Source organism: Saccostrea cucullata, unplaced genomic scaffold, assembly GCF_032062105.1.
Source record: "Saccostrea cucullata isolate Sc308-1 unplaced genomic scaffold, CSIRO_AGI_Scuc_v1 ctg2852, whole genome shotgun sequence".
Classification (NCBI taxonomy): Eukaryota; Metazoa; Mollusca; class Bivalvia; order Ostreida; family Ostreidae; genus Saccostrea; species Saccostrea cuccullata.
In genome coordinates, this window is record NW_026926042.1 from 81,466 (window position 1) to 104,188 (window position 22,723).

Genomic DNA, 22,723 nt, shown 5'->3' on the forward strand with positions numbered 1-22,723 from the left:
ACACACTGTGAAAGATAAATAAAAATACATGAACAGAACAAGTATGTGAGGAAAATATAAAACAGAGACTTCTGGAAGCTAGTATCATGTGATTTGGATGAGTTAAAATCGCTTGTTGACTTATTCAATACCCAAGAGCTTACAAGTTTTGTAAATTGAGGTATGCTACTGACTAATAAAGTGATAAGAAGGGTTTCAAGAATTTCTTAGAGCCCTGTGAATTGGTAAAGTGTAAACTGAACACTGTTAGTTAGATGAGTATAATCAAAGATCTATATTTATTAAATGAAACATCTGAGATAAATTAGGACTCAATGACAGGCTGTACTTGTTAACAAAGTTATTATATAGAATTCACGACATGCTGACATTCAACGAGGATATTGTAATCTTTATAATCACTTCGCCAGTCAGTAGCATGCTCCACTTTACAAAATTGGATAACTCTTATGTAACTAATGCGTTAGGTAAAATCAACATAATAACCACTTGGTGATAGAATTTCTTTTATCAGAATAGGAGAGTTGACAATTGAAATCCGAAGTAGCCTCGATTGATTTTCATTCAATCTAATTATAATTTAGCCCTATCCTTTGAAAGCAATATGAATAAAAACAGTAAAAAGCCCACCTTTAAGCATGATATTTTTCTCCGTTGTGTCGTTCTTCTATAATGGTATGACAGATATCAGATGTATTGGATTTTATTCAAAGTAGAATGTAATATGAGATCAACAATAAGGAAAAAGCAACCGCACGCCCTCCTAAAGTGACAACATATATTCATACACGGCAAAATACACTGCTCACAAAAGTTGATAAAACGTCCTCAACAATTAAAATTGAATGAATAAAGTAAATAGCAAGTCGACACCAGACAAAAGTATATATCAAAATGATGACAAACAAAAGTTAGAATTCAGTTCGGAAAGGACAAACAAAAGAAATGTGTCTTAACAAACATATTAGACACGCAATTATTTCTATCAAAACAATAGTAAACAAAAGTGCGGAATAAATAGCACAGACAAGAGAATATTAAGTAATTTCCTCACATCAGTAAAACAATATATAATTAAACTCCACTCAATCGTATGTATCGAATGAACTTCACACAAAAGGAAATATAGAACGGACTCTTCACAGTTTTTATAATTATCAAGTGGACTCCACTCAAATGTAATTATTATATCTCATATGAATAATTACAAGTTAAAGGAATCTGACTGGCGGAGGTAGTCACGTGACCGTCGTGTTCGCCCTGCATCGTGTTTTACGATTGTGACTTCACAATGCAACGACTGATACGCAGGTAAAATTGCAGCGTATGTTCAACTTTGGTTGAACACACGTTTAACATATGTTCGCCATAAAAAACGAGCCACCTATGATTAACATATGTTTTTAAACATATGTTGATCATACGTTCAGCGTATGTTATTCATATTTTTGCATGATCTTATGATCAACATACGTTGATGTTCATGTTTTGTAAAATTATATAACCATACCTTATTCATAAGCTTTATTCCAATATGAATCACACATGATATTCATTTAAAAAATGCTTTTAACCAATTTCTTGTGTTTCTTTACATGAATTCTCGTTACGTTTCAATTTCACTCTGCTACTACATGATCAACACTTTTGACGTCACAGGTTTAGTATTTAACCCCTGTGATAACTACAGGGACCCCAAAACGGCAAAAATCCGTTTATATAATGCCTTTGCATATTTTCATTCATTTTTACAACCTGAATCTTAGATATCAATATCGAGATTGAATTCTTTTACATAATTTAAATCAGACTTCTTAGTTCCGCGACACATATTACTCTTCGCGGATCTAAAAAGTCTGATTTTAATTAAATTGATAATCATTAGTCTATGCTTTTAAGGGTTGTGCAATTAGGTAATTGAATAAAACATGTGGAGATAACAAAAAGAATTCGAGCTTAAACGTCCATTAAAAGTCACAAAATAGTATCATGGCAAACACTAATCTCCAAAACATCAGGAGTGGGATCAGGTGACATGGAATAATAAACATTCCCTGCCAACCGTTCACACAGAGCGTGTGCTTATTGTAATGTTCAGGAAAAAAAAAAACGGAAGAATCCGTGGACAATACAGTGTATAAATAATGGTCTAGCAATCAGTATAAAAAAAGTCAGTCATTTCATGTAATGATAGATTATATTTTCTGACACATAAACACAAAATATAAAACTGTAAAAAATACGAATTGAAAAAAAAAATGACCATGAAAATATATTAACATGTACTATACACATTATCAAACAAAGACAAAATTTGCATGTTTCACAATAACTTATGTCAAATTTATTGCATAATTTTAAAATTTTGAACTCAATTGTAATATTGTAATTGTCGATGTGTAATTCTATATGAACTCAGAAAAACAATTTCGCACAACAGATATATTTTCAACATTCATTCTTCCTTTTTTAAACAAAAGGGAATGCATTATCCCGAATAACAAACAATAAACAATGCATGATATCAAACAAAGCACTTTTATATAAAAGAAATCAAACAAACAAAATTAATACAAAATTGATACATGTACACACATTTTCAAGTTCAAACAATGCATAATATAAATCAAGCACTAAAAAAAAGATCAAACAAACAAAACTAATATTAGATTAATACATGTACACACATTTTCAATTTAAAAAAAAAAAAGAAAAGAAAAAAGAAATCAATGGCATATCGACAAATGTAAAACATGTATTAAAAAAATTACAGCTAATTGATATACAGGGGCTTAAAAGACACATGCCATGATGTGCCCATATCAAGGAATATTTGATATTTATCCCCCCCGAACATAAAATCTTTAAGTTTATACAATAAAAAAAATTGGCCCAAACGAATTTTGATTAATCAACAGAATATAATTGCATGTTGTATGCATAACAGTTCAAACTCATGTGTCGCCTGTATGAGGTCAGGATAATTAAAGCCCTTAATTACACCCAGATAAATAATCATTACTCGTCTCACTCAATAAATTTAAATATTACGGAAATACAGTGCAATGTTTTAGCTTGATATCAAATAACAGACTGCTCCCTTACTGCTTACAAGAACAAATAGCTTTTTGTAGCCGCAAGACTTTGCTCTCTTGAAACAAGACAGTTTATTAGGCTGAATTTTATTGATAACTTAAACCTTTAAACAGCAGTAGTACAATAAAAAAAAAGAAAGTCACATGACATTAAAGTGTAATCAAGCAAAAAAAAAAAATACTGTAAAAAAGCATACTTTTTATTCAAAAGAACTTTTTTATGTTTTCTTACAAAAAAGTAATTCTTGCGTATAAAAGTATTATTATTTAATATGAACAATAACACAAACTTTAGAGAAAATTTCTTTAAAGTACGATATCTCTATCTCGCTTTTACATACGAAGTTTCCATCTAAAAAACACATTTGTCACAGAAAATTTGGCGATTAATAGTACTGCAGTAATCACTAAAATCTTAAAGAAAAAAAAAAGATCAATCCACACAAATTTTTAAAAGCAATAAATATCTGTAAACCAAACATAAAACACGAATCCCAAGCACTCCAGGAGTAGACTCAGGTGCCCAAAATGAGAAAACATACCCTTTGATCGGTCATACTTGCCATGTTTTTTGTCGATGGACAGAGGTAACGTTCTTTTGTCAAATTAAGTACAAAACAGCTTATCACTTAGTATAAACATGTTTGATAAATTAAAGACATTCATGCTGCTAACAATGCAATTAAAAAATATAATATAATTTTCGGAACATTTGAACATGAAGCAGAAGTCTGATTTTAATTAAATTGATGTTCATGCTGTCTATGCTTATAACGGTTGTGCAATTAGGTAATTGAAAAAAACATGTGGAGATAACGAACAGAATTCGAGCTTAAAAGTCCATTAAAAGTCACAAAATAGTATCATGGCAAACACTGACCTCCAAAACATCAGGAGTGGGATCAGGTGACATGGAATAATAAACATCCCTTGCCAACCGGTTACATCCGGCGTGTACTTATTGTAATGTTAAGCTTGTATTTATTGTAATGTTCAGGAAAAAACGGAAGAATCCGTGGAAAATGCAGTGTATAAATGATAGTCTAGCAATCAGTACAAAAAAGTCAGTAATTTCTTTTAATGAGAGTTTTTATTTTCTGACACATAAACACAAAATATAAAACTGTATAAAATACGACCTTCAAAATATATTTGCATGTACTATATACAGTATCAAACACAAACTAAATTGGAATGTTTCAGAATAACTTATGTCACAGTTATTGCATAATTTTAAAATTTTAAACTCAATTGTAAATCATGCTGTAATTGTCGATGCGTAATTTTTGATGAACTCAGAAAAAAAACAATTTTGCACAACAGATATATTTTCAACATTCCTTCATTCTTCCTTTTTTAACAAAAGGGAATGCATTATCCCAAATAACAAATAATAAACAATGCACAATATAAAACAAAGCACTTTAAAAGAAATCAAACAAACACAATTAATACAAAATTGATACATGTACACACATTTTCAAGATCAAACAATGCATAATATAAATCAAAGCACTATAAAAGAAATCAAACAAACAAAATTAATACAAAATTAATTCATGTACACGCAGTTTCAAGTTCAAAAAAGAAAAAAAAAAAGAAATCAATGATATATCGACAAATGTAAAACATGTATTTAAAAAAGAAATGTTTCTGTGACGTGATTTTTTATTTCGTAGAATTTTGTGTACCTTCATCAACGAATTGATAGACAGGGGCTAAAAAGACACATGCCGTCAAGATCTGTACATATTAAGGAATATTTGATATATAACCCCCCTCCCCGAACACATAATCTTTATACAATTAACGAATTAATTCCAAACGAATTTTGATTAATCAACAGAATATAACTGTATGTTGTAAGCATAACAGTTCGAACGCAAGTGTTGCCTATATAGAGTTAAGATTTATTTAAATAAAGCCCTTAATTACACCCAAATAAATAAATTATTACCAGTTTCACAGAATAAATTTAAGTATTTCAGAAATACAGTGCAATGTTTCAGGTTTATATCAAATAACAGACTGCTCCCTTGTTCTACAGAAACAAAAAGCTTTATTTAGCCACAAAACTTTGCTCTCTTGAAACAAAACGCTTTATTAGACTAAATTATTTTATAACTTACGCCTTTAAATAGCAGTAGTACAATAAAATAAAGAAAGCTTTATGACATTAAAAAATAAGTAAGCTTAATGAATTACTGTGAATACGTATATATTTTTTTCAAAAGAACTTTTTTGTGTTCTCTTACAAAAAAAATAATTCTTGCGTATAAAAGTATTATTATTAAATATGAAAAATAACACGAAAAGTTCTTTAAAGTACAATATCTCTTTATCGCTTTTACATACAAAGTATCCATCTAAAAAATCGGTTGTCACTGAAAATTTAACATTTAACAGTACTGCAGTAATCACTAAAATTAAGAGAAAAAAAGATCAACTCACACAATTTTAAAAGCAATAAACACCTGTAAACCAAACATAAAACACGAATCTCAAGCACTCCAGGAGTAGACTCAGGTGCCCAAAATGAGAAAACATACCCTTTGATCGGTCATACTTGCCATGTTTTTGTCCATGGACAGAGGCAACGTTCCTTTGTCAAATTAAGTACAAAACAGCCGATCACGTGGTATAAACATGTCTGTTAAACCATTTCATGAAAGGTTATATTTGCTAACAAGGTAATTAAAAAATATAATATAATTTGGTATTTGAGAAACCATTGAATCCATCTTCAGAATGAAAACTCAGCACCAAATTGTAGTAAAAGTTCAGCAATACTGTCATGACCATATAAATATGCTATGTACAGTGGACTCTTATTGTCTTTATTGCATAAATTAACGCAAGTATCATTTCTTAATAATAATAATTGGACCGTGCTGTAATGTCCATTTTCACAAGCTATGTAGAGTGGACTGTTTCCCTCGTTGTCACATAAATTGAATATACAGTTGTACCGTGCTATCATGTCCATTCCGACAAGCTATAGAAAGAGGACTGTCTCCATCATCATCACATAAACTGGTGTCGGCACCGTTGTTCAGTAACAGCTGTATCGTGCTATCATGTCCATTTTGACAAGCTATGGAAAGAGGACTGAATCCATCATTATCACATAAATTGATGTCTGCACCATTGTTCAGTAAGAGTTGTACCGTGCTATCATGTCCATTTTGACAAGCTATAGAAAGAGGACTGTCTCCATCATCATCACATAAATTGGTGTCAGCACCGTTGTTCAGTAACAGTTGTATCGTGCTATCATGTCCATTTTCACAAGCTATGTAAAGAGGACTGTCCCCATCATTATTATATAAATTGATGTCGGCACTGTTGTTCAGTAACAGTTGTACCGTGCTATCATGTCCATTTTGACAAGCTATATAAAGAGGACTGAATCCATCATTATCATATAAATTGATGTCAGCACCGTTGTTCAGTAACAGTTGTACCGTGCTATCATGTCCATTTTGACAAGCTATATAAAGAGGACTGTCTCCATCATTATCACATAAATTGATGTCGGCACCGTTGTTCAGTAACAGTTGTACCGTGCTATTATGTCCATTTTGACAAGCTATATAAAGAGGACTGACTCCATGATTATTAAATAAATTGATGTCTGCACCGTTGTTCAGTAACAGTTGTACCGTGCTATTATGACCATTTTGACAAGCTATAAAAAGAGGACTGAATCCATAATTATCAAATAAATTGATGTCGGCATCGTTGTTGAGTAACAGTTGTATTGTACTATCATGTCCATTTTGACAAGCTATATCAAGAGGACTGGCCCCATTCTTCTCACATAAATTGGTGTCGACACCGTTGTTCAGTAACAGTTGTACCGTGCTATCATGTCCATTTTGACAAGCTATATAAAGAGGACTCGCTCCATTCTTGTTACAGAAATTGATGCCGGCACCGTTGTTCAGTAACAGTTGTACCGTGCTATCATGTCCATTTTGACAAGCTATCCAAAGAGGACTGTCTCCATCATTATCACATAAATTGATGTCGGCACCGTTGTTCAGTAACAGTTGTACCGTGCTATCATGTCCATTATGACAAGCTATCCAAAGAGGACTGTCTCCATCATTATCACATAAATTGATGTCGGCACCATTGTTCAGTAACAGTTGTACCGTGCTATTATGTCCATTTTCACAAGCTATATAAAGAGGACTGTCTCCATCATTATCACATAAATTGATGTCAGCACCGTTGTTCAGTAACAGTTGTACCGTGGTATTATGTCCATTTTGACAAGCCATATAAAGAGGACTGTCTCCATCACTATCACATAAATTGATGTTGGCACCATTGTTCAGTAACGTTTGTACCGTGCTATCATGTCCATTTTGACAAGCTCTAATAAGAGGAGTGACTCCATTCTTCTCAAATACATGGATGTTGGCACCGTTGTTCAGTAACAATTGCACCGTGCTATCATGTCCATTTTCACAAGCTATAATAAGAGGAGTGACTCCATTCTTCTCACATAAATTGATGTTGGCACCGTTGTTCAGTAACAGTTGTACCGTGCTATCATGTCCATTTTCACAAGCTATATAAAGAGGACTGTCTCCGTCATTAACACATAAATTGATGTCGGCACCGTTGTTCAGTAACAGTTGTACCGTGCTATCATGTCCCTTTTTACAAGCTATAAAAAGTGGACTGTAACCATCATTATCACGTAAATTTATGTTGGCACCGTTGTTCAGTAACAGTTGTACCGTACTTTCATGTCCATTTTGACAAGCTATAAAAAGAGGACTGACTCCATTCTTTTCACATACATTGGTGTCGACATCGTTGTTCAGTAACAGTTGTACCGTGCTATCATTTCCTGTTTGACAAACTACATAGAGAGGACTGGCTCCATTGTTCTCACATAAATGGATGTTGGCACCGTTGTTCAATAACAGTTGTACCGTGCTATCATGTCCATTTTGACAAGCTATAATAAGAGGAGTGACTCCATTCTTCTGACATAAATTGATGTTGGCACCATTGTTCAGTAACAGTTGTACCGTGCTATCATGTCCATTTTGACAAGCTATATAAAGAGGACTGTATCCATCATTATCACATAAATTGATGTCGGCACCGTTGTTCAGTAACAGTTTTACCGTGCTATCATTTCCATTTTGACAAGCTATAATAAGAGGAGTGACTCCATTCTTCTGACATAAATTGATGTTGGCACCATTGTTCAGTAACAGTTGTACCGTGCTATCACGTCCTCTATCACAAGGTATACAAAGAGGAATCAATCCATCCTCAATATCACATAAATTGTTTTTAGCACCGTTGTTCAATAAGCAAATTGTTGTATTATTACGTCTTTCTCCAGTTTTTGTGTCGATTCCGGCCTCTTTGAAATGATCTTCATCATTTGCAGCAGCAAGTAATAACGGAGTCCACCCGTCAGCAGTTGTTAACTTGTTTACGTCAGCACCAAGTCTTACTAACTCTTCAAGTATTGAATAGTTATGAAAAACTGAAGCAACATGAATTGGTAAAGAGTCATCACATATTTCCATCATTGCTGTTTTTTTATAATCTTCGCTGAGAGAATTTAGTAAGTTTAAATCGCCATTCGCACATATAGCAGTAAATATAGGATGTTCTTTCAACTTTGTTTCAGGGATACTTTTTATGAAAAATGAAGCAATGTCAGAATGACAAAATACAATCAGACCAACTAAAGGGCATATTTCACTTTGAAATGAATAAAGTAAATCAAGTCTCGTGAAAAAAGTTCTTTGAAATGATTTTTGAAATTTCGATCTGTCTATTTCACATTTAATTTTTACAAGAAGTTTTTCGAGCGAATCCACTTTTTGCTTAAAAGAATTGATCACAGTCTCTTTCCGTAAGCATGGATGTAGTATAACATCTATAATTTGTTCTGTTTGTATGTCAGTGATAAACCTGTCCACAAGATCTTCAATGTATTCCTCAGGCAGGTAAACAGTGAAGGGATCGCGATCTTCCTCTTCTGCATCGTCTTCTATCCTTACCCGACGTCTCAGAAAACCACTGTCTGCGTACTGTATTGACTCTTGTGGACAATCAACACCAAACACAAGAGTCGTTATCTCCATTATAAAGTCGTGAAGGAATTGGAAAGTATTTCCGACACGTTTGACATAAGATCCTTTCAGTTCCTGTAGAGTACTACGAATCACTGATATGTGTGTGTTTTCTTGTAATTCCGACATTCCTAAAACTTCCTTAAACTTCATTAAAGAAATATCATTTTTAACAATAGTATCGATTTTCAAATTGTTTTTGAAAGCCACTATCAAGATAAGTGAGCAAAATCTTTTTTTGTCTGTTTTCCTCCAAATTTCTATTTCCTTTTTAATAAATTTGTACGGATTTTTAAAGAAATCAACCCCCTTCTCTTTGTAGTTCGCTTCCCTTGAAAAAAGCTTACAAAGCAATGGGAAGTAAGCCTCGGTTTTGATTATTTCAGTAACAACCTCCTCGGATAATTTCAGATTCTGTGAATACTGATTAAAAATCGCATTTTTCTCTTTAACAGTTAGTCCATGTTCCTTGCTGTCAATTTCTACTACAGTCGATTCGTCCAATAAGTTACCCTTGATTCTCTTGTCATAAAAGACGCATCTTCTACATGATATCAATAGTTTATTCTTCTTCAAGCAAATCTCCAGCGTTTTCTCTAAACTTTTCCATGAGTGATACAAAATTTCATCTAACGACTCCTTACCTAAAGGATCATTGAATACAAATAATATACGATTTTCTGAGACTCCGGTTGAGCAGATCTTTTTAATTTCTTCCACCTTATCCACCGGTATGACATTCCATTCCTGCTCCTTTAGAATGAGTGCAATATGCTGAATTATTGCAGATTTTCCAGATCCAGAATTCCCAACCACTGTGATAAGGTTAAGACTTTTAAGCTTTTCTTGAACCGCGTCACTAGCTCTTGTATGAATGAAGGCAATATCGTCTTCTCGCCAATTGTCCAGAATCTCTTTTACCAGACTGTTTTCTGAAAAAGATATTTTTTTTTAAGATAATAAGTATAAAAACAGAAAATAAGAAATTGTTAAATCAAATTGTATTTTTTGGTAAAACTGTATAATTGTCCACAAAGATTGTGCTCTTAAACTCATCTGAATCAGAATTAAGTATTGAAAAACACTGTTGCATTGTTTTTTTGTGAATGCAACATATATTTACTACAAGAAAATATATAATTTATAGTATTCAGGAAAAGAAACGAATGTATATACTGCTGTAATGTTGTGGTTTATGGTGAAGTACAAATAAAAACTATGGATGGAATGGATTCTCATGCCATATAATAGAAAAAAAAAATAAGAGTATGGGGTTATTATCTAATGCAAACAAAATAATATAAAATTGGATTGCAGGTAAGTTTTTTTTAGATATCTTACTATAATTTAAGTGTTTTACATAGAAACAAATGCAGTTAATCGGCCTATTGTTTTACATAGAAATAAATGCAGTTACTTGGCCTATTATACTTAAAATTTGAATTCAATTTGGAAAAAAATAGTTTACTTATAAACATGACAAATTTGCTCTTTTTTTTACTCTAGTCAATTTAAAAAATATACAACAAAAGAAACGGAAAAATAGCTGTCAGGGATAAGTTAACATTCACGACTTTTGATGAACGCAACTACAGGTATAAGATTTATCTAGAGGGAATGTTGCACATGTTAAAACAAGATTATATGAAGTGAAAGACCTACAACGTGGAAACTCTGACTCTATATCTAGTGGTAGACTAAGTTTTACAACATGTATATGAAAATATGCGAAAAAAATCTTCCTCTACGATTACAGCATATTTTTCTAGGAAAAAAAGGACTTCAAAGAGCGTCTCACTTTCAACACTTGCATGTAACAACTCCGTGATATCTATGCAGGCCTTATGTTTTGTAGTTCGAGTACATCGAGAACTCTCATAGATGGAATTAAAAAAATATAAGGCTCTATCCCCGATAACAAGACAGACATTTTTGCTCTTTTTTTTTTTACTCTACTTAATTTAAAAATTTACGACAAGAGAAACGGATAAATGGCTGTCAGGGATAAATTAACATTCACGACGTTTGATAAATGCAACTACTAGTATAAGATTAATCTAGAGTGAATGTTTAGTAACTACTAGTATAAGATTTATCTAGAGTGAATGTTGCACATGTTAAAACAAGATTATACGGAGTGAAAGACCTACAACGTGGAAAGTCTGACTCTATATCTAGTGGTAGACTAAGTTTTACAACAGGTATATGAAAATATGCGGAAAAAATCTTCCTCTACGATTACAGCATGGTTTCCTAGAAAAAAAATGGCTTCAAAGTGCGTCTCACTTTCAACACTGGCATGTAACAACTCCATGATATATATGCAGGCCTTAAGTTTGGTAGTTCGAGTACATCGAGAAATCTAATAGATGAAATTTAAAAAAAATGTTTAGGCTCTATCCCCAATAACAATACAGACATTTTTGTAATTATTCGATCATTATAGTTTGCACTATAGTACTAACGTCTTGTAGGTATCATGGAGATTTTCGTGCTTAGCCAACATTTGTTCAAATTGCAAAAATCTTAAGGAAACATTCCACATTACTAATATAGAGAAATGTATTAGTCATGTTAGCATGAAACACTAGTCTCCGCCTCATATCGTATGTAGTAAATATTGTAATGACATTATTCATTATAGTCACCTTTGTCTTCGGATTTTCTTTTCAATTCTTGCAAATCCTTTTCCACAGAAGATAACTTTTCCAGTAGAGATTGGTTATTTTTATAATCTTCCCTAAGTTTTTCTATGATTGTTGTTTCGAACTCCTCTTCTAAGGCCTGACTTTGAATATTACTCAGTCCAGACAAATAGTCTTTGTTTGTGTACGCTTGCAGCCTTTGGCAGATATCAGTTATGATTGACCACGTGTCATCAAACTCTGTCTGTGAGGTAGAAGCCGAGCTTATGTGTCCAAACATGCTGTTTCTTATCATCCTGATCCTCTCAACGTCATCGCCAATCGTTATTTCTCCTACTGACGGCATCGTGCTTCCACCCCAACCTTTTGTTGGACGAGGAATCTTTGTACATATGTTTCTTATCAGTGTATATAACAGTGTTATATCAAATTCTTTATAACCATCAGTTTTGGCGCCTATAAGACGACGTTCTTGCTCAGGACGTATGTTTTTATAAATCGATGATAACTTCACTTTGTTGTAGACAAGCCCAGGAGGTACTTCCATTTCTAAGACATCTCTACAGGCCTGGGTCATTTCTTCATTAATTGCCATTCCGAGTTTAGCAAACCTGGAACGGCCGCCAGGGTCTGGTCCAGAAGCCATTCTTTGATTCCTTTCAGTTAATACTCTGAAATGACAGTGCAATGCTTTATTGATTTTGGAAATTAATAGCAATCTTTTACGGTACCAATTTTAATGCACCAGTTGCCCATTCAGACAAATTTTGTTTCTTTGCTGATGCTCATGTCGAAACTTTCGAAAACAGATATATTTGAATATAAAAAAGGAAAGCTTCCAAGAACTATACAAATTCAGGGTGATTCAGCTGATTTTTTTTTTCAAGGTGAACTGTTTTTCATTTGGTCTTTTTATAAGATATTGAGATAACAAACAGTATTCTAGCCCTAAATTAAAATAAAGAACAACCCACAAATGAGGTAGAGGACAAACGCAGACCTCCAAGAGGAGGACATGGAGATAACGAAAAATATTCAATACTCAAAGTCCATAAAACCATACAAAGCAGGATCAGAGCAAACACGGACCTCCCAAACATCAGAGGTGGGATCAGATGCCATGGAGGATTAAGAATCCCCTGCCGACCGGTCACACCCGCCGTGTGCTACTTGTCATAATCGAGAAATAACACGAAAATCCGTCGTCAATTCAATGTACAAATAATGGACTAACAACTGGACTAAGTATGCTTTGACTTAATGATATATTGTATTTGCTGATTTGATTTTGAATTTTGAATTTTACAAAGTGAGCAATGCACATAAAATTCATTATTTGAACCAGATGTTATTAAAACTTTAAAAAATACTCTTCAGTATTCAACAACAATGTGCTTAAATACGGAAGGAAATACGACCAAGTTCTACTCAGTATCAGTATACAGGGAAAACATATATAGGATTGGAAATTCAAATTTTAATGACAAGGAAGAAACCCAGTTTAACCCAGCTTCACAAGCAAACTTTTGCTTTTTCTTAGAATACTTATTGGCATGTCTGTTTCAGTAATCCTTTCCAAAATGATTTTTTTCAAGCAAAAATCTAATGTTTACAATATTTCTTTCAATTTAATTTTTTAACATTTGCTCAATTTGTTTGAAAAGAATCAGGAATCAGGATTTTATCAATATTTTTTGATTTCAAATCAGTCAACAACTTGTGCGTGTATGATAAGATGAAGAAAAGTCTTGTTGTGATATTCAACCAGATGTTCAGGTATTATCAATAAATAAAATTCAAGTAGTTGAGTGGTATAAAAACATAACTTTTCCCTTTGTACATCCCAAAAAATTTATAAATTATAAGAAATAACTAAAGGTTTTTCACTTAATTGATTGAAATGGTTATAAATAAACCTTTCAATAAATGTATTTAAGGCAGATTACATGTTTAAAATTTTGAATTGTTCACAAATAAAGGAGCTATACTCTTAGAATTCATCATCGAATAAAGGGTCATTGAATACTGTTCGTTATCTCCACATCCTTCATCACGGGTAGCATCAGGTGCCATGGAGGAATGAACATCACCTGCTGACCGGTCAAACTGAAACAGGCTGCTGAAAAATGATTTAATGTTAAAGGGAATTCAACAACCACGTTTAAAGTCAGTATTTCTTCATTTTATTGTGGGTGTATTGTCTTTGTTAGCAAATATCATCTTTCATATTTTGGCTGAATACTTCATAGCAATATTTAAATTGATTTAACACTATTTTTAGTACTACTAAAATAATGGAGATCATGTTTATTTTGTGTATGAATACCCAACGCATAAGGAAGGAAATTCATTGTATTCTCCTCCCAGTTTTACTAAACTTTCATAAAGAAATCTTTATTTCACATACATAAAAATCAACTCAGGAAAAGTAATTTCCGGAGCAAATTTTGAGAATTCATGTTTTCAGGGAAGAAAATCAGAGGAATTTTGCAATCCTCTTTTTCCTTTTTTATATTTTGAATTATTTTTGTATGATTTCATATGTACAGTATTTATTTGAAGTTTTGTAAAAAACAAAAAAAGTGCAATCAATAAAGCATAAAAACGGAGTTCAGGAAATATAAGTCTTGCTATCAGGTGCCTAAGAGTAATAAACCTCCTTAAGATTCAGCAACAAAAGACATGATAGCTTTGTGTTTATAGGTAATCGGAATAATCCGGGGTCAAACCTTCAAGGAATTGTTCTTAAAAAAACAAACTAAAGCCTTTTGCTGTGTCTTTTAGCTCATTATTTAGATATTTCTACGATACATGCCAAAAATACGGTGTCCTAAAAGGGTCATTGCAAAAGAGTATAGCGAGTCCGAAACTACACGCAAGCGCATTAATGACAACGCACTAACATGCAAGCACATTGATGACAACGCGCTAACGCGTTTACACGCAAGTGCGTTGTCATTAACGCACTTGCGTGTTGTTTCTAACAACGCGCTACACGTACAATTTAGCATATCACTGATAAGTTTCCAGTACTTTTCATATTCTTAAAATTAACAATTTCTTAAAAGTGTAGCTTTTCCACTTTTCCAACTAGTATTCTCTCTATAATATTTTTTTTTCTAGCATTTTGATACTTTATTTAGGCATATTTTTAAACCTACTGGCGAAAATGACTTGTTTAACAATAAGTTTTATTATATTGTGTAATTTATACATGCTTTTATTGTTGAATTTCCCAAAGAGTATATCTTTTCTATCAAAATTAGTAACAAAATGAATTTTTATAAAAACCACTTATCAATATGACACCATTATTTTTTTTTTTAACAGAATCACTAAAAAATTAAATTTTCAATTGTTTCAACTTCCTATTTTAAAAAAGGGCAAAGGTTAGGTTATCTTTGTATAAATCTTGAAAAGTAAATGCAAAGCCAATACCTACTCAGAAGTAACATTTTATACAAAGAAAGGTGTATAATAGTGTACTGCTTAATTTTGTAGCTTAATATGAGAATGATTTTTGACGAAATCTGTACGTGAACCTATGTATTTTCTAAATCTCATCCTGTTTTATTGATAACTACGAAAGTCATAGTTTTCAAAATTCCAGGCAGTCAAAATACAGCATTCCAGCCTTCAGTTTTCTGATTTCTGAATACGTTAAATTGTAGAACCTTATAATAGATACCTTTATTTAAAACTTTTAAGTATTTTGTCAAAACAAGAAAGTTAATGACGTTTTGTTTCTATTTTTGTTTCAGCCAATCACAGCGAAGCGCAAGTGTTCTTGATAATTTGACATGATCCCACCTCTTAAACTTTTTTTGTTCATATTAATTTTGCTTATATTTTAGCGATTAATGTGTGGTTTTGTCGCTTTGTTCCGTATGCCTCTTGTCAGGGATTTGCATGTTTACTCTAAACGATCAATTTAATGCCTTTATTAAGAAAAAGTGAACTTTCTCGGACCCTTTCGGATGTAATTGTAAAAGTGTCTGTGTTTGGAGGGAGGGGATAATTCAAGTAATTTTTTAAAGGCGTTCATTTGTACAACACAACGAATTTTACCCTTTCTTATGATGATAGATGTATGCTGAAAGGGTTCAATTTGATATGAAGAGAGAGAGAGAGAGAGAGAGAGAGAGAGAGAGAGAAATACATGTTATTTGACCAGAAGGATCCAATTTACGGGACACCTACCCTATCCTCTTAAATCATATTAATTGAAATAGCAAAATGATAAATGAAGTATCTCACCTCAGACTACGATATATGTCTCCTTTGCGTCATTCTTATATAATGGTAAACGTCCATGGGATTTTATTCAAAGTAAAATGAATTAATATATACGGAAGTAAACTTTACGGAAAAAAACAACCGCACAACTAGAAACATGATTATAATGCAGCGGCAATAATACTGTTCCTCGATATTTTGATTTCCATACAATCATATGTTAAGTGCTATATATCCTTGTACTTTGTCACGTGATGTGCATGTGTAGAGTAAAATTCAATTTATCATTGTCAAAATGCAATGCTTGTAACTATACTTTATTTTGTATTGCTACTTTAAAAAAACTTAATTGTTTCCGCTAATGAAGGGGGGGGGGGTTAAAAAGTTATTTATATTTAAGGATAATATGAAGGAAATTAATAATTATGGGATTAACCTATACTGGATGTTTAAATGTTTTTCTTTATTCAGAGCAGCGTAATATAATAAAATAATTATGCACACGTTTGTTTCATTTTGCTCCCTGACAAGCAGTTTAATTGTTTGATTGTCAGCAATAGTTGCTTAATCTTCCATAAAAAACATTTTGATATATATGACCTGCACGACTTAACTAACATACCGACATAGCTAATATCAGAGAGTGATCAACAGCTTTAATTTTAAACATATATCTATCACTAAAAGAGGGCAAAATACAAATTTTAGCGTTTTCAATCGCAATATTATCAAAAATGCAAAGTGTTTTGCGTTTAAACGCAATGTTTGTTGCGACTAAACGCAAAGTTTTGCAATTAAATGCAATAAAATTTTTATTATACCTCATTATAAGTATTCTAAACAACGCGTTATCTGATTGGTTCTAAGTTATCACGTGAACGGGCCGTAAAACTTCATACTTCCAGGCCGTCGGCATGCTTTTCATCACATTCCACCTCTTCGGATACTAAGTGCATTTTCCCGCAATAATTATCGTTCGTTTAAAGAAAACTCCAGAGAGTATAGTAGACGACACAATAACCTGGTTTAGGTCACAAAATTGATAATAATGTGTTGACCGAAGAGTTTTAGTAACTTTTTGTTAAAAATGAATTGAGAGCGGTACTTGGGTTCATTATTATTATACCAACACACAAGTTAATGGTTTAGGTTTGACAAGTATATATTTATTGATGGTAATATTATAATAAAAACCTGAAATAAAGTCATTATAATTGAAAACATTCACAAATCCTTACTGACTTTACTTTTAATTACAAATATAATAAGAAATGAATAAGTAATAAATATATTTACCAGGCACACTATATAAATCAGCTACTAGATGTAGTAGAACTATTCCTGTCAAGGGTGTAGCGCCGCCTGTGCATGAAAATGGTTAGCCGCGGGAAAGTTCGTGAAAAGTTATTAATAGAAAGAAACTAGTCAAACCGGAAATGGTCAAATACGTCACACCTAAGAAACATAAACACTCACAAGTGGACATTCACACATGACAACACAAACGTAAACACACATAATAGTAATAATTAAAACATTGAAACTGAAACATTTGATTACTTACACTGGATACATATTCCCCCCTTTCATTAAATAGCTCCCGACATTCTATGAAATTAAATATCAGGCAAATGTTCTAATTCAAAGTGCAAAATCACCTCAATATCTATTTACAACAAATTCAATAATCCACCAAATATGCATAAAATAAAATCAAACCAAATAGAATAATCAAACACCATGTGAATCCATAAATGCATCACCAAAACACAACTCACTGACGCTGAACACCAAACCTGCGAAAGACCTTTGACACATAAGACCTCGACATTACTGTCCAAGAATCATATCAACTGAACCAACCGATATCAAATGAATATGTTCAAATCAGTCTCAGATTAAACATTCAATTTCATCAAGTATCACATGATGATGGGGGTTCAATAAGGTTACACTGTAAAATTACAGTATCGATTGTGTATCTTTAAATAAACAACATGTATCAGTTAAATTCATTCATAGATTCATTTATTTGGAATAATATTCACAAAAGTCATAAAAACAATAATAAAACACTATCTTTTTTAGGAAGTCTTTAAATTCACTGAATTCACTAATCACTTTACTTTCACTTAACTCTGAGTGTCTCTTTCAAAGAATTTTTCCTTAATAGGTCACCTGAGTGACTCTCATCAATATCTAACAGCATATGAATTTTTATGAAAATATCTTAGTTTCTTTGAAACAGCTTTCTTTGAACTGAGCTAAATTCAAGGTGTGACGGAAGGACAGAAGACGTACATAACAAACACCATCTGCCCCGGCCATATTCATGATTGGACATAAAAACCATTCTTAGCAATCCACAATTTGATACCTATCCTATTATGCTACATTTTTGATTTATATTTAAGGACAAAACTAATCCCATAGCTAGAAATATTTTAAGCGAAATATCAAGTGTTACTAATCTCAAGTCTGCATCAGAAAATTTCATCGAAAGAAACCGTCCATAATACATGCAGGAAACGAAATTGATAACTTGAGTTATATTGGGTAAGTAGGAAATTTAACATTTTGACGTAATTTGATTCAGTAAGAAAGTTTCCATTTTTCCTTAGCAGAGTTAACTGAGATACGTCTACAATATTATATACACTTGTCAAATTTAAGTCGACGGTGTCTAATTTTGACCCCCCAATACTTATCTAGAGGAAGCTCCTTGAGGTAAAATCTGTGACCTCACACTAGCCTAATCAATAGCAGAAAGAAATATACGCTACTGAGAATGGACTCCATAAGAAGCTCACAATAGTAAGTTCTCATTACAAGAATTTATAGCACTAAATTAAAAAAAATTCCTAATTCATCTGAATCAGTGTAATTTGTTGACAGTAAAATTGGTTTTAACTTTTTACACCACTGAATTTAAAACATATAATATATATATATATTCTAGACAAGTTTAGTTACAAATTTCACTATTAAAAAAAAATAAATGATTTAATTGAGTCGAAAAATAACTGATTCAGTTGAGGAAGTTTTTATTTATTCTATGATTTTTTAATGTAAAAATCATCAATTATGATAATTATATTATAGTTTTACAAAAGTGACACATTCATTATACAAGAATATAAATTCCATTTTAATCATTCTAAGTATTGAAGGCATACAACACATATCAGAGTCGGTGTTTGTGGGACTGTGTCGTAAAGTTGGGACCTCAAAAGTGGTGGCCATGAGAAGAGATATAGTGGTTATCGGTGAGATGGTTAGAAATCAAGTGGCAACAAGTGGTTTGTCCAGTGCGATGGCGAGTGGAAGTTATGGAGAAGGACTCAGACTGAAAGGATCAGATATAGACTTTATGTTCTGGCCAAATAATCACCGTGTGATCTGGGAATTATCTCAGTCTCAGTATTACAACACACATAGACAAACATTGATCCTCTGTGACTGTTCTGATAGTCCACCAGGATTTACTTTGTTATATTTACTGTCACCATGTACAAGCAGATTTATCCAGAGAGCGTGTGTTAGAATGAGTAACACATATTATATATCTAGTTCTAAATTCAGAGAGATCCCTTTATCTGAGTCACTACCTTTTAATCCCATTCCACATGGACCCTGTGTCAGTGGAAGATATGGAACACTAGAATATGATTATGCCCACTGTTTTGTTAGTGACTTTTGGCCTCCCTCTGCCTCCCCATGGATATACAGATGTCACTCATGGCCCAAACCTCATGTTGTTGATGATATAGTGAAAAATGGATGTCACTTTGTAGCAATAGGACATAAGCTAGGAAATCACGAAGATCATGAATGGAGAATTTCATTCTCCCAAGCAGAACAAAAACTTGTGTATGTAATGAATCACTGTCAATTCTTAACTTACGGCTTACTTAAATTGATATTAACAGAAATAATTAATAATGGAGTAGGTGATAATGATAAATTACTATGTTCCTATCACATGAAGACGGCAGTTTTCTGGGTGATTCAACAAAATACAATACCTCACTGGTGTCCACAAAATCTCCTGGGGTGTTTCTGGGTCTGTTTTAAACTCATCCTCAAATGGGTGCATGAGGGGGTCTGTCCTAACTTTTTCATTCCAGGCAACAACATGTTTCTGAGTAAAATTCATGGCATCAAACAACAACAATTATTTATAAGACTGTCAGGGTTGTATGAAAAGGGTTTAGCATTCCTGCTACATAGTCCCTCCATTAGAGCTTTTATTATAGATGTTCTCTATAACCCCAGAAACTTCATCTGTACAGATGATCATACTCTGATTTGTGAGGATGAGTTTGATAGAAATGTGTTTGGTGAAATAATACAAAATTCCGTAACACCAGACCAATGGGACATACAAATTTGCATTAGACATCTGCATACAATAGAACGGATGGTAGGTTCAACCCTCCTGACACAGTATCAAGTCCTCAAGCTACAGCACATGACCGCTAGGGTCCTTCAGTACACTGCTTTTAAGTTATACATGGAAACTTACACACCTGACAACAGACTTAGGTACAGAGCTGACAAAATGTCCTGTCACATGCTGAAATTAGCAGCCAAGTTTGGTTGTATTACAGACATGCTGTACATAGCCATCTATTATTTCAAAACACTTAGATACTCGGAAGCTTTATCTGTTATAGAGCTAATCAAGGTCAAGTTAGCACAACCATATGTGATATATATGGATATGGAAAATGTAGATATAGAGATGTATATTGAGGCTGTAGGGGGACAGTCCTGGTCTACAAAGATGAGACAGGCTGTAGCATGGGATATCAGACTTAACAATAGAATCCATAACATCACTGAACTGATTCCTGAACAACAGTCTGCTCTACAGAGACACATGCGTGTATTATTCATCCCACCCTTGGTACTGTTATACATGCTAGAGATTTTGTGCTACAGACATGTAGACACAATACGAGCACAAACAGCTCAAGATGATCTACAGACCTTAGTTCACTATGATCAGGGACAGTGTATAAATTTATTGTCTAGAGACATATCGTGGCAGATTCTGGGGATCTGTCAAGAGTTCACAGGGGACTTTCAGGCTGTTCTATACTCATACCAACAATCTCTCAGACAAGAACCCTACAACCACATACAAACAGCTACAGAAATGAGAATACAGAGAGTTTGTCAATGGATTCCCTTTTTTAATTAAATGTCAGATATTTGTATGTGTTCACCTGAAATATATTATTATTTACATATCCTATTCTGATTTCATATTATCTATTCTGTCTGTTTTATCATGTTTTACAAGGTAATAACTAGTCTATAATAAAATGAAAGAGACACCATTGCTTATCATAATTACAATCAAACGTGTATTAAGCAGTCATCTACGGGATGCATTAAAAGTGACTTTTATAGTTAGGTGACCTTTGGTTACAGGTTCATCTTTTTAAAGGAATTTATTTATACAAAGATGCCAGTGTATTTGTGTTTATGTTATCTATTTCACAACAAAATATACAAGGAAGCTAGGAATTGGACATTAGTGATCTCACATTTATTTTTTTGCATGAAACAAAAAAAAACATGTAGCAAAATGATTGCTTCAACAATTCTCTGCTTTCAAGCAATAAAACACTATAGCTCTGTTTAAAGGGAGAAAACTCCTACGACCTTATATGTAAAATTCACATGCTCAAAATCAATGTTTTTCTCCCATTTAGAGAAATCCAGTGAAAAACGACCATTGAGTGTAATGAAATCAAAGTAGAATTTGTAGGAGTTGAACATGGTATAAAACAACGCAGAGAGTGTACTATATCAAAGTACTGAAAGTACTCATGGGAGTTGAACGTGGTGTAAAACAACCCATGCCGTGTACTTAAAAAAATGGCGGGATCATGAAGTACCCAACAAGTGAATACTCTCCCATCAACTGAAATGATATACCAGCCGCAGAACTGTAGTCTTACGGTTTTCTATATTAGTCTTGGACCATAACGCTACAGGTCCTGTAAAACAACAAGAGGCCCATGGGCCTTATAGGTCACCTGAGCATCATGCAACAACTCTCAAATGATTGAATTTCCTTCATTTTTTAAGCAAGATGCTATGGCATTCACAATTTTGAAAGAGGCACCATTACTGATCATATATATACACTTAGCAATTGCTTAGTTTGGTTACTTAATACCAATAGGCAGAGTAGGGGAACAACAACTGCATTTCAACTAATCAGTAATATTCAGCAATAATCAGTAGTGTCCCTACCACAAATGAAACCCCGACCAAGTTGGTCCATGCATTGCAAAATTTTTTAAGAGACACCCTTGCTTATCAAAAATGTTTGATTAATAATAAGGAGTAGACTTCAAACAATTATCTCATTTTCAGTATATTAAAGTAGAGCCCCCCCACTCTCTCTCTCTCTCTCTATGGTACCTCTGACCCAGAGGCCTTGAATTTCACATTTCTAGAAGAAGGTTCCTTATCTATCATAATTATATAGGAAGTTCATCTGCAAAATACCCAGGAGCGGAGAAGATTTTCAAGATTAAGTTTATTTTCTCTAGTATATAATTAATCAAAAGAGCCCCGCTCTAAAATCAGAACTAATCCTGGAGACACATATTCA

The 22,723-nt window shown here is 33.0% G+C and overlaps 2 protein-coding genes across 2 annotated transcripts; one reads left to right on the forward strand and one right to left on the reverse strand.

Moving 5' to 3' along the window:
* Window positions 1-6,037: 6,037 nt before the first annotated feature.
* Window positions 6,038-16,241, reverse strand: LOC134270456 (uncharacterized). The gene is made up of 3 exons (XM_062752671.1): window positions 16,111-16,241; window positions 11,857-12,524; window positions 6,038-10,140 (listed from the first exon to the last, which is right to left on the reverse strand). Exons 2-3 carry the CDS (start codon window positions 12,497-12,499, stop codon window positions 6,038-6,040), a joined length of 4,746 nt encoding a protein of 1,581 aa, XP_062608655.1. The 5' UTR covers window positions 12,500-12,524; window positions 16,111-16,241.
* Window positions 16,242-18,877: 2,636 nt separating this feature from the next.
* LOC134270458 (uncharacterized) lies at window positions 18,878-21,265 on the forward strand (the record flags this gene model as incomplete). The annotated part of the gene is made up of 2 exons (XM_062752672.1): window positions 18,878-18,903; window positions 19,192-21,265. Coding segments are annotated over exons 1-2 (2,100 nt in total), but the record flags the coding sequence as incomplete, so codon positions are not given.
* Window positions 21,266-22,723: the final 1,458 nt, after the last annotated feature.

Coding starts and splice junctions, on each gene's coding strand:
- LOC134270456 (XM_062752671.1), bottom strand. CDS start 12,499: ATGGCTTCTGGACCAGACCCTGGCGGCCGTTCCAGGTTTGCTAAACTC. Junction 10,141..11,856: donor AAGAAAATCCGAAGACAAAG/GTGACTATAATG, acceptor TATCTTTTTCAG/AAAACAGTCTGGTAAAAGAG.